The sequence below is a fragment of the Peromyscus leucopus genome, chromosome 1, assembly GCF_004664715.2.
Source record: "Peromyscus leucopus breed LL Stock chromosome 1, UCI_PerLeu_2.1, whole genome shotgun sequence".
Classification (NCBI taxonomy): Eukaryota; Metazoa; Chordata; class Mammalia; order Rodentia; family Cricetidae; genus Peromyscus; species Peromyscus leucopus.
In genome coordinates, this window is record NC_051063.1 from 102598823 (window position 1) to 102611454 (window position 12632).

Here is a 12632-nt window from a genome sequence, read left to right on the forward strand (position 1 = left end):
TTTAGGACAAACTTTGAAGTCTATTAGTCTCTTTCTTTTTATGCTGCTCAGTGAATGAAGGCAGGCAGGCTACTGCAGTTTAGAGCTGGGGTAGGAAGGGAAGGAGGGCTACAGAATGTAGCGGACATACGATGGACACCTTACCTGGGCAGTGAGTTTCTGCCGCTCTTCTTGGAACCTCTGCCTTTCCTCTAGGACCTTCACCTTGGCACCTTCGTACTTGGCAGTCATCACCTCTAGTTCCCGGGTAGTACTCTGTGCTTCTTGCCGCATTTCAGCCAGATGGGTCTCAGCATCAGTACGCACAGCTGCCAACTCCTGGACATACTTCTCCCGGGCTTGATCTAGCTCTACTTCCAGAAATTGCCGGCCAAGGTTGGCCCGCTCTCCCAGCCCCCGGTTCTCCTCTGCCAACAGGCCATGAGCCTTCTTCAGCATGCTCAGCTGCTCTGCATAGCTGGCCTTTTCTGCCCGGAGCTGCTGGGCTGCTCGCTCCTGCTCAACCACTTTCTGCCTCAAAGGCCCTAGCTCCCCAAGCTCCCGCTGTGCCCGCATTAGCTCTGCCCGAAGCCCACCAGCGGCCTGCTTGCTCTGCTCTATCTCCTCCCGGTGGCGCTTCTCAGCAGCGGCCTGCTCCGCTTGCAGCTGCTGACAAAGGTGCTTGGCAGGCAGCAGCTCACTCACCAGGGCCTGTGTGCTGGTATGCTCCAGCTGCAGGGCAGAGAGCGCTTGCTCCTTTTGGAAGAACTTCTCCTGCCAGGCCTTCAACTCCTGGCCCAGTTCCTCAGCTCGCTCTGCCTGTGAGGTCAGCTCTTGTCGCAAGTTCTCCGAAATTGTACGCTGTTTCTCTACCTCCTCCCGGAGGCTCTGTACCTCCTCTCGTAGAGCTGAGCTGCGTTCGGCTGCTCTGGCACTACTGCTGGCTGTTTCTACCTGCAGCAGGCGCAGCCTCTCTTCCAGCTTCTGGCTCTTCTCTGATTCAGCTACAACCAGGCGCTTCAACTCCTTGCTCTCCCCCTCCTTCTCTAGGACTTGGCGGTTCAGGATGGATACCTCCTCTTCCAAGCTGCTGATAAGACTGCTTTTTCTCTCAGCCTCCTGCTGGCCACGGGCTACCTGGGCCTTCCACTCTTCCTCAGCTTTGCTATGGTCCTGGGCTTTGGCACGGAGGGCTGTCAGCTCTCTCTGAGCTGAAGCGGAGGCAGCTCGACTCTGCCCTAGCTCCCGAGCCTTCTCCTCTAACTGGCCCTGCAGCGCCTCCAGGGCTTTGTCCTGCTCAGCCCGGGAAGCACGCTCCGACTCCAGGCTGTGTGTCAGGCCTTCGACCTGCTGCTGCTGCTGCTGGCACCGCTGCTCTAGCTTGCTGACCTCTGCCCGAAGAGCCTCCAACTCAGGGCCCGGCACCTCTGTCTTTCTAGCTGTCTCCAACTGGGTTCCTGGGCCAGAAGTGCCTTCTCCAGCAGTACCTCCTGCAGGGTGCTCTTCCTCTTTCTTGACTAACTGTGTTTTCAGTTGCTCCAAAGTCTGCTGGAGCTCCTTCAGCTCTGTTCTTTGAGCTGCCTCTTGCTCACGAAGTTTGGCAAGCTCCTGGTCTTTGCCTTCCTTTTCCGTCAGGGCATGGGCCAGTGCCTCTTGCAGGGCAGCAAACTCCACACGCTGCTCGTTGAGGGTATTCTGCAGCCGCATCTCAAGCTCTGCCTTGGCTGCCTTCTCCTGAGCCAGGTCGGCTTGGGCCTGGCCCCGCTCCTGGGTCAGTCGTGCTACCTCCCTCTCCTGTTGCCCACGTTCTTCTTGCTGCTGGCCCTGGCTCTTCATCAGTGCTGCCCTCAGCCTACCAAGTTCACTGCCCATTTGCTCAGCTTCCCGCTCCATAGCCTTCAGTGCTGCTTGTGTGCTGGAGAACGGCCGTCCCCGCTGCTCTTCTTGTCTGTCGGACTCTCTGTTTCCAGCCCCTGGGGGCTCTTTGAATAACTCAAGTGAGGCCATTTCCTGCTGCTCACCTGCTTTGAGCACCAAGGTCTTCAGGCAGGCCACCTCCTTGTTAGTGGCAGCCATCTTCTCCTGTAGAGTTGAGAGATCGTCTGCCAGCTTCTGGGCCCTGGCTTCTTTCTCCTGAACCTGCTGAAGGGCTCTGGCGAAGTTGGCATGAAGCTGGGCTAGCTGACTCTGCTGCTGGCCTATCTGGCCCTCACTGTGGACCTCTCCTGCCTCCTCCTGAGCCTCCTGGTCAGCCTTCTCACAGTCCCCCTTCAAAGCCACCAGCTGTTCCTGGAACAGGGCACTGTACCTCGCCTCCTCTTGCTGTTGAGCTTCACACCGCTTCTGCCAGCTCTCAACCTCCCTGACGAGCTGCTCGGTCTCACTCTGGGCTCTCTGCTGGGAGGCTGTGGCCTCTGCCAGCTCACGGCGCAGGGCTTCGGTCTCAGCCTGATGAGTCTCCTCAAGCTGCTGTAACTGGGCCTCCAGCCCCTTTCTCCCAGCCTTCTCTTGTTCTAACTCCTTCTGTTCCTGCTCACGCTGCTCCATCAGGCTTCGGGACTCAGTCTCCATCTCAGCAACACGGCGCTGCTGCTCCTGCAGGGCATCTGTAGCCCTGCGCTTCTCCTCTTCAAGGCTGCCTTTGGTAATCTTCAAAGTCTCCTCAAGGGCCTGGAGCTGCTCCTGGAGCTGGACCTTCTCCTGGATCACTTTTTCTCTCTCAGTTGTTTTTTGTTGCTCGGCCTTCAGCTGGGCCTCTAGCTCTGTCACATGAGCTTGGGCCTGACGCTGTTCCTGGTGGGCAGCTTCAATGCTGGCATGGAGTTCTCCTACCTTTTGGCTCAGCTCTGCCTTTTCCCGCTGGACCTGTGTGACCGAGGTCTGTGCACTATCCCTAGCTTCATTGGCAGCCTGAAGTTGCTGCTGCAGACTCTCTAGCTTGGCAGCCTTCTCCCTCTCCAATGTTTCCAGCTGCTGGCGAGCAGTATCCCGTTCCCTTCGAGAGGCCTCTTGAGCCTCAGCAGCAGTGGCCAGTTGCTGGGCGAGATCCTGCCTGGCTGCCTCCTGCTCCTTGGCTGCCTCTTCCAATTGCTGTTCCTTCAGCTTCAGGCTGCTGCTCAGCTGCTCCACCTGCTGGCGGAGGCCCTGGGTGGCCTGTTCTTGTTCTTGCAAGGTCTGGACCATCTGAGCCTGTTCCTTTTTGGCCTGTTCTTTCAGGCTGGCCAGTTCTTGATCCTTCTGCTGCTGCAGGGTGGTATTGAGTGCTGTCAGAGAGGCCACCTGGGCAGTCAGCTGAGCCCCCTGAACCTGGGAGGCCTGCTCCAGCTCCTCCTTGGCCTGGGTGAGGTTGGAAATGGAGCTCTGCAGGTCAGCAATCAAGGTGGCCAGCTGCTGCTTTTCTTCTTCAAAGTGGCCCCGCTCAGCCAGCTGCTGGGCTTCCTGTTGGCCCCGTTCACTCACCAGTGTCTCTACTTGGGCTTGGAGCTGGGTGTTGTCTGCAGCAAGTTTGGCTGCCTCTTGCTTCAGGGTTTCCAGCTGTTGGGATAAAGAGACAAATGGGGATCAATGGAACACCAAGAACCAACTCCATCAAATTGCCTTACTGGCTGCTTCGGTCTATTCCTACCTGCAAGGCATCACCCAGCACCTCACCCTTCTCCTTGGCTGGGCTCTCCCACAGTTGAGCTGCTCGTTCTTCCAGCTGGGAAAGCTTTCCCTGAAGGATTTCATTCTTCTCTTCAAGACATTTCTTGGAATAAACAAGAGACTCATGTAAACAGAGAAGCGGAACAGTCACCTGACTGATTACCACACAGGCCCTCACCTCACACTCATCAAGAAAGTGTGAGACTTGATCATCTTGTTACCTAGATCTCTCTTTGCCCTGACTCAGAAGAAAACCTCTCAGAAAACCATAGGTCTGAGGTGGAAATGATGGCTCCCCAAAACTCAAGAGACTGAGACATGAGGATCAAGAGTTGAAAGACCAACCTGGGCTCCAAGACCCTGTCTCAAAACATCACCAATAAAAAAAGAAACCTTGGGTCTGGACTTCCTGAGAACCTGACTTTCTGCTCTCAATTCCATGGATGAATTAAGTCAAAATGTGCAAAGCTTACTTTCAATCTCCTTGCCACGTAGCCTTCCTCAGACAAACCTTGACTCGCATACTACCCAAACGCTTAAAAATGGCCCAGGCATCTACACCAGCTGAGCCTCATCTGACCCAGCCACACATCTACTTCCCCTCAATTGTGGGTACAAAGCAACATGATGGATATATCCCTGAACTGCTAATCCACCCACAAGTCTGGGAGGGAGCTATTACTGTTTCTTTCACAAAGGAAACTCCTGCTTCACAGATTCTAAGAGCTATGCCCAAGAGCTACATAGTTAGCTGGTGGCAGAGTTGGGCTCTTAATGACATCAACCGTATCGCAGATTGAGCATCCCTAATCTGAAATCTGGAATGCAAAATGACCCCAAATTCAAAACTTTCTGAGCTCCAACAAGATGCTAAAAAAAAAAAAAAAAAAAAAAAAAAAAAAAAAAAAAAAAAAGAGCCAGGAACTAGTGGCGCACACCTTTAATCCTAGTACTTGGGGTGGGGGTGGGGGGAGGGTAGAGGCAGGCAGATCTCTGTGAGTTCGAGGCCAGCCTGGTCTAAAGAGCAAGTTCCAGGATAGGCTCCAAAAGCTACACAGAGAAACCTTGTCTCAAAAAATAAATTAATAATAATAATAAAAGATGCTATTAAAAAAAAAAAAGTCAGCCTGGGCTACAGAGCTAGTCTGCTTTTAAAAAAAAATCCTATTTTAGAGTGATTTAGATTTTGGATTAAGGGATGAGCAACTTAGAAAGTCTATGCAAATATTCCAAAACGAGAAGATCTACCTCTGAAACACTTATGGTATCAAGCATTTCAGCAAAGAATACCCAACATGAATTTACAACTAATTCACTAAGAGCTTATGAGTCACCCTTTAATCTCACAATAGTTAGCAGGGCATCATTCCCCTTAGAGACTGATTAATTTTTTCCAGGCCCCACACTTGGCACATCACAGAGTTCACAGGTATACTGCACTCAGCCTATTACAACAAATTACAAAACCCTGACAAGGCAACTCACCACTCTAGGACCATGCAAAGTGATGGACTATATGTATAAAGTTGTGACCAGCTCCCCAGCCAAAGGTTACCTTATCCTGGAGGACTGTGCTGAGCTCCTTTTCCAGATGAGCCTGCTTCTCTGCCCACTCCTGAGAAGCCTTGTTGTGCTCCTCTATCAGGTCGTTGAATGCACCCTGCAGTTGTTGCAAGTGGCTCGAAAACTCTCGCACCTGAGACATGAGCAGGATGAAAGCTCTGGCTTTCATGGCACCCCTCTCCAACTACTGCTTCAAGCCCAGGCCCTGGGGCCTCCAAAGATCCTTCCCCACCTTCAATCCAATCACAGCCAATTAGATCTCCCATTCAGGACCATACATCAACATTTAGGGCTGTTTGAGCACCCTTGCAGAAGCCAATAACAAGGAAAGAAACTAAGCATGCAGGTAGGTCTAGGGAAGGACTAAAGCCTAAGCCAGGTTCTAGGCAGTCTTCTCAACATTCTTGGGGAAACTTCTGACCACCTCAGTGTTGTAGAATATTATTTTAAGGTGTGTTACATTTGTTTATGTTGTGGAATATTTGTTTAATGATGCAGAGATATGTTGCATTTGTTTAACTCTGTGAAGCTGTTACTTTGCCTGTCTAAGACACCTGATGGTCTAATAAAGAGCTGAATGGCTAATAATGAGGCAGAAGAAAGGATAGGCAGGCTGGCAGTCAGAGAGGATAAAAAGGAGAAATCTGGGAGAAAAGGAAGAAAGATCAAGGAATGAGAGAGGAAGGAGGACTTCAGGGACCAGCCCACCCAACTACACAGTCAGACACAGAGAAAGAAGGAAAGAAAAGGAAAAAGCTCAGAGGCAAAAGGTAGACGGGATAATTTAAAGTTAAGAAAAGCTGGTAAGAAACAAGCGAACTTCAGGCTGGGTATTTATAATTAAGAATAAGCCTCTATGTGTGATTTATTTGGGACCTGGGTGGCGGGCCCCTCAGAGAGTAAAGAGTAAAAAACAACTAACACCACCTTAGCCCTACTCACCTTAAAGGAAAGATCCCCATTCTCCTCAGAAAGTTGGCTAATCTTTCGATCCATCTGGTTCTTCTCTGTCTTCAGGTTCTGACACCGCTTCAGAGTCTCATGCAGCCGCACGGTAAGGCTGCCAGAAGACGGGCAGTCAGAACGCTGGGCACGACTGGGCAGCAGGGACTAGATGTCGGGAAGAGGGCAGAAGAATCATACCTCTCATTCTTGCCACGGAGCTCCTCGACCTCTCCGGATTCTTGAGAGCTGGCTGCCTGCTTCTCATTCAGCAAAGCCAGGTGGTCAATGCGCTGCTGCATCATGGCTATCTGTGCATCTGCCCAGGGCAGGAGAGGAGACGAGAGTCAGCAAAGATCCAGGGACAGGAAAGAGCAAAGGAGGCACACAGTGTCCATTCCACAGAAAAGGGACATGGTACAGGAACAGAATCCAGTGTCCAGAAGGCCAGCCTGACACCTGACACCTGCCAGGGCTGAGCCTGAAGCCCCAGTCAGCAGAAGGGACAAGATGGTGGCAAAGCTGTCACCAAGGCTTCCCTGGATGCAAATCCCAATGCCCCCCATTACCAGTCCCCACATATTCTGTCAGGCACCTACCCTTCTCAGTGAGGAGCTTGAGGCTCTCAGAGAGCTCCAGCTCCAGCTCGTCCCTGTTGTTCCTCTCATCTGCCAGCTGTTTCTTCAACCGTCTTATCTGGAACTGTGGGGTCTGCAGGATGTCACCCATAGGGGAGGATGGAGAACCTGCGAGGAAGCTAAGGAAAGAGGTGGCAAAGATACCAGGCTAAGAGCCTAAGGTCTGAAGTTACCAGCAGCAACCAGGGATGGGACAGCACCAGTGACCATAGTCAACACTAGTTTGGGAGCCCAATGTGCCTGGGTTCTATCTGCCAGGCTACCTCATGTCTCAGGTCATGACCCGGAGAAACTTTTCTTCTCCCTCCTCCATGTCTTAATTTCTTGGCTGAAGAATTGGAAACATGTATTTTTGAAGGAAGAAGGGATTTCCATAAACAGGAAACTGCTTTTTATTTTATTTATTAATTTGTTTTGTTTTTTCAAGACAGGGTTTCTCCGTGTTAACAGCCATGGCTGTCTTGGAACTTGATTTGTAAACCAAGCTGGCCTCGAACTCACAGAGATCCACCTGCCTCTGCCTCCCGAGTGCTGGGATTAAAGGCGTGCACCGCTACCACCACCCGTCAGGAAACTGCTTTTGAGGGAGAACAAACTCCTGACAGAACCCAAATAAACAGCACCCTCAAAGTACTTCCTAATGGTATAAAGGGATGGCAAACAGCTTAGCCTCCAAGTATCCAAGGACTGACTAAATGGGCGTGGAGACACCATGCCAGGGAGAGGCCCAGGACATACTTGTTCTCACTAGAAGATGAAGCAATCCTCTGTATTTCTAAGAAGCGAATCTTCCTCTTGGCCTGGTGGCTGGGTGGAGAAAGCTCTTCAGAGACAGTACTGGAATAGGTGTACGGAACTAGGGATAAGAAGCAGACAAACAAACCAAGAACAGTTAGTAGGGGGTGAACAGATTTTCACTTTCATGTAACAGGTGTGCATCTGTAGACACATATAAACCAAAGAGGGAATTACTAGAAAGAACCTGACCAGCAAGGTCAAGGACTTTAAAACCAAGTGCCTGGCTTCCGCTTTCTCAGAACAAAGTACTCAAAAGAGCATGATGGAGTGAGGAAATTCCTCTCATCCTCAGTGTCAGGACTGCAGAGGCATCCTGAGAGCTCAGCACCGAATCTCCCACAGGCCTCTACAGCTTGGACTGATGTCACCAGCTCTGGGAACACCTCCACACTAGCTTTTACATCACCAAAGTGTAGGACACTCTCCTCCCTTGGTTCCCATGAGCACTTTTTCAGGACTTCACTACCTCTAATCACCCTACTTCTCCCTCTTCACAGAGATGTGATGGAGCCTCCTATTTGCTCTGTCCACCTGCAGCTTCAATGGCCCACAAGCTGAACCTGCAAACCTGCATCTGGCCCAGAGAGCTTTCTTAACATTTCTAGACTCCCATTCTCAACATCTCGCCCTCAAGAATCTGAACATGAAGAATCCCACCCAAGTTTTACAGCCAGAAAAGGACTTGCCTAGAACTATGTATGGCACAGAGTCCTAATAGCAGGAGCTGACTTCTTCATGAGACATGAGGAACTCTCATTTTGTGAGATACTTGGCATATTGTCACTTGGTCCCCTTACCAGGCTTACTAGTTTTTATGTTCCTGCCTCCCACCTGGAGCATGAAGGGAAATGTTTTACAAGGTTTCCAAAAGATGTTTATCTCTAACTTCTAAGCCTAGCACTTAAAAGACAAAAACCACGGAGATGGAGATCTGGCTTAGCAGTTCCAGAGGACTCAAGTTCAATTCCCATCATCCACATGACAGCTTAAAACTCTTAAGATGTTAGCTCAGCTCCAGAGGATCCAATACCCTCTTCTGGCCTATCTGAGCACCAGGCACACACAGACATACATGCAGGCAAAACACCCATATATATAAAAGATAAAAATAAAGTAAAATAAAAATAAAACAAATAAAAAGCCAAACAAAATAATGTGAGAAGTAGGAGTCCAAATCACCCTAATGCAGATGAGATCACTTCCAAGAATCCTGCTCAACTGTCAGGCAGCAGGGAGCCATTCCAGATGATCTGAGGTGTTAGCAACATGGCTCAGAAATCACCTTCCATCACACATGACTCCTGAATACCAACTCTGTGCCATGTGTTGGGTCAGAGGACCCCAGCAGTCCTCTGCTCAGAGAGAGAGTGGATCCTCACAAGTGGTCCTACTCACCTTTCTCCAAGAAATTCTCTAGGTCCTCAGTAAGGTTTAATGAATCCTCATGATCCAGCATAAACTTCAGGATGACAGCTAACTCAGCCTGGGCCACAGGAAGAGAAAATGAACATCATTGTGGTGTTGTGGACACCAAAGAAAGGAGGACTCAGGACTTACTCCAGCAGTGCTAATCCCCCGGGGCTTGGTGGGTCTCTTTTCCCCGTAAAGCTGAAACTCCATCGCCTGCCCCACAACACAGTGGCTCTACTTCTTCTCTCCCTACCAGGGAGCGTTTATGTAACTTTATTGACTTCTTGCAAATAACCTTACCAGAGTGGGATGGCAAGTACAGCCATGAGGACACACACAGGAAAAGGAAATAACTTCTACATATTCTCCAAATACACAGGACAATTAAAAACATGCACATAAAAAAGGCCTCAAAAATTAATCCCTTAAGAAGTTTACGGTTGTGTCTAGGGATGAGCTTACTGACAATATAATTTCCTTCTTTGGACTTCAACATTTTCTGCTTCTTGTTTTTTACAATGAATGGCTATTATCACGACACACATTAACTTTTTAGAGAATAGTAACTTTTATTTAAAGAGAAATGATTGGGCAAGGGAAGCCCAGGCTGGGCTGGCAAGTGGGATGAAGGCACAAGAGCCTACCTGAATCATATATTCAAACTGTTCCCAGTCCCGGGGATTTCTGGAGCTCATGGTGGAGTGATATAAAAACAGCATTACCATCTAGAAGCCGAACAAAGAAGTGGCAGTCACTGAGTGAGATACATCTCTTCCTGGTGCTCCCACTCAAGAGCTATTTTGAAGATTCTGAGCTATTCTCTTTCAGAATTTCTATAATTAGCAGTCCCAAACCACCATCCTCAATAGTCCCAGGAGGAAAGATGGCTCAGTGGTTAAGACCAAGGTTCAATTCCCAACAACCACATGGCAGCTTAAAACTGGAACTCGAGTTCCAGGTGATATGATACCCTCACACAGACATACATGCAGGCAAAACACAAATGAGCATAAAAATAAATCTTAAAAAAAAAAAAAAGTCCCAGGAGACATCTTTTTCATAAATAAATCCGAGGGCTTGCCAGGAGGTGGTGGTGGTGGTGGTGGTGGTGGTAGTGGTGGTGGTGTTGTTGGTGCACACCTTTAATCCCAGTACTCGGGAAGCAGAGGCAGGCGGATCTCGAGTTTGAGGCCAGCCTGGGCTACAGAGTGAGTTCTAGGACAGCCAGGGCTACACAGAGAAACTCTGTCTCAAAAAACTAAAAATACTACTACTACTAATAATAATAATAAAATAAATAAATCCAAGGGCTTGATGCTCAGGGTGCAAAAAGACAGGTGTCAGGACTTCTACACAGCTGGATTCCTGGACTTGTGGAATCAGGAGCATAAAACTTAAGACACTACCCTCTATAGACCAACACCCAGCAGAGGAAATGAAGTCACCTGAGCTTGAAAGAAAAATACGATGATCACTGAGTGAGAACTGGTTCCTGCAAATCTCCATCACAGGCCTCAGTGTTGGTCAAGTAAACTTCTTTGTCAAAAGATCATGGGCTCCCAGAATCCTTGGACAAAAATGGCCTCTGACTTAGCCAACTGGCTGGGCTAACTGGCTGGCCTTGCCTGCAGGTCTGATGAGTTCCAAAACAGCACCCTTCATTCAGGTTCAGAAAAAGCCTTGCAGATTTCTCAGGCCCCTGCCACCCAAGTCTGATATCCCACAGGTACCTTGGCCAATTCCATCTCAGACCCCTCCATCACTTTCTGCACAGACACCAGGCATTGTGTAGACAAGGGATGTTTCCAATTTTCTGCAATGACAAATATGTAGCAAACACTGAACTCTCAAAATTCAACTTCAGAAGCAGAATTACAGTCTCCGAGGAGACTCCAAGACAAAGGGCCCTCATTCCTGATGTTCTTTCTCACCTACCTTGTATTTCCACCTGAAGTCAGTTCTACCGAGGGGCAGCCCAAGGGCTCTATGGATAGTATTAGAAGAAAGTGCCAGGACATTAGCAATAACTCTGGGTCAAGACCCTACACTCACCTGCCAGCTCATCATCTCCCCTACTTAGCACCACAGAAGGAGCCAGAGATATGAGATCATCCTAGAGTCCTTTCCAGCTAAGGCTGAATCCAATTAGAGCAACAGAAGACACCAGACCCTTATTCTGCCAGAGCATTTCATAGTAACAGCCTGTAGGGACAAAATTTCACCTGCCCTATAATTCTCTTGAGGTAGAAATGGCAGGCAGCTCCCAATGTTAAATGTCAGACTCTGTGGTACAAGGATAACCAGGGAGGGGAGCCGACACGCTTTATGCTCCAAGTTTCACAAACATTCTTTCTTTTCCCCCTAGCTCTGTAGACCTCAAACTCAGAGATCCGTTTGCCTCTGCCTTCCAAATGCTGGGATTAAAGGTGTGTGCTACCACCACACAGCTTCACAAACATTCTTATTTAATCTTCCCCCAACCTGATGAGCAATAATTATCTCCATACCACATACTGAGAACCTATGTCTAAAAAACGGTAACCGTGCCCTTTACCTACTACCCAAGCGATTACCTATTTTTCTTGCAAGGGAAAGTTTTCTTACAAGGGGAATGTGAACCTTTTTCTCTGTTTCTTCAAAATAAGGAGACCACAAGACCAACAGGTAAACACAAGTGAACACAAGGGATGCCAACCCTATGATCTACTGGCCCTGACATGGACTCTGGGACTGAAGGGACATTTTTCTTAACATAAGCTGGTGGCAGAGACATCTCAAGATCCAGGGAGCACAACACAGCTGTGTTTGTCTTTTTGCTAGAGTAGAGGATTCTGAACCTTTTTTCTGCCAGACAGCCATGACTAAGTCCTCTGGTTCCCAAGTCCTAGGAGCTGGAGCTGCCCACCGAGTTAAGACAGACACTTACTCTGTAGGAAACTGCAAACAAAGTCTAGTCTTTCTGGCACTGGCTGCTGAAGAATTTGTTGCCCCTCTTCTGTGTTGTGGCTAAAACAAAACAAACAAAAATGAGCAAGCGTTAGGATAGGAGTAGTTAGCTATCTTTGCCTTACTGCTTACCTACAACCGTCCCTCTTCTCTTCAGACCCGGTCCATCCCAGGCCTGGGAAAGAGCCAGACCTGATCCTGGAGGCAGTGAGAAGATACTAGAACACTACTTTATTCTGATGAAATGTGTGATGGGTGAGAAGAGGAAACCTGAAGCATGGGGTCCCTTCCATAAAACATAGCACTCTGCTAACACATTTGCAGTAAGAAGAATGCTCTGTGGGAAGGAGCTGGGAGGAGGCAGCACAGATGAATGGGAAGCCATGTTAAACAGCCTGGAGCGGCTCAACAGTGACATGTCAGGAAACCTAGGAAACATGGCTAACGGAGAAGGGGAGAGGTCCGTGGGAAGAGAAAACAGGGCCAACGTAAGAAAAAATGGGTGGAAACAAGGCTCTGAGGGAACAGGGGAAAGTTCCCACACTCCACACTGGGCAGAGGAAGAAATGGCTGCACATTTTAAGAAGAGGTGCCAAGGAGTAATCGTTTTTGATGAACACTCTTGCTTCCACACAACTGTCTACCAGTCTGTAACACACAGAAGAAGGAAACAAGGGAGAGAGGAAGCAGCAAGCAGGCGGTAGTCACAGC

The 12632-nt window shown here is 49.2% G+C and overlaps 1 protein-coding gene across 8 annotated transcripts in view; it reads right to left on the minus strand.

The window, feature by feature from the left end:
• Positions 1 to 12632, minus strand: part of Numa1 (nuclear mitotic apparatus protein 1) — a 79675-nt gene that overhangs the window by 13739 nt on the left and 53304 nt on the right. For all 8 annotated transcript variants that reach the window (XM_028889106.2, XM_028889112.2, XM_037196908.1 and 5 more), the window contains exons 4-14: positions 11902 to 11981; positions 10706 to 10788; positions 9620 to 9700; positions 8961 to 9048; positions 7506 to 7623; positions 6729 to 6886; positions 6331 to 6448; positions 6130 to 6247; positions 5180 to 5320; positions 3605 to 3727; positions 145 to 3513 (exon numbers count right to left, since the gene is read on the minus strand). In XM_028889106.2, the coding sequence (XP_028744939.1) occupies positions 145 to 3513; positions 3605 to 3727; positions 5180 to 5320; positions 6130 to 6247; positions 6331 to 6448; positions 6729 to 6886; positions 7506 to 7623; positions 8961 to 9048; positions 9620 to 9700; positions 10706 to 10788; positions 11902 to 11981 (4477 nt within the window). The remainder of the gene's footprint in view (positions 1 to 144; positions 3514 to 3604; positions 3728 to 5179; positions 5321 to 6129; positions 6248 to 6330; positions 6449 to 6728; positions 6887 to 7505; positions 7624 to 8960; positions 9049 to 9619; positions 9701 to 10705; positions 10789 to 11901; positions 11982 to 12632) is intronic.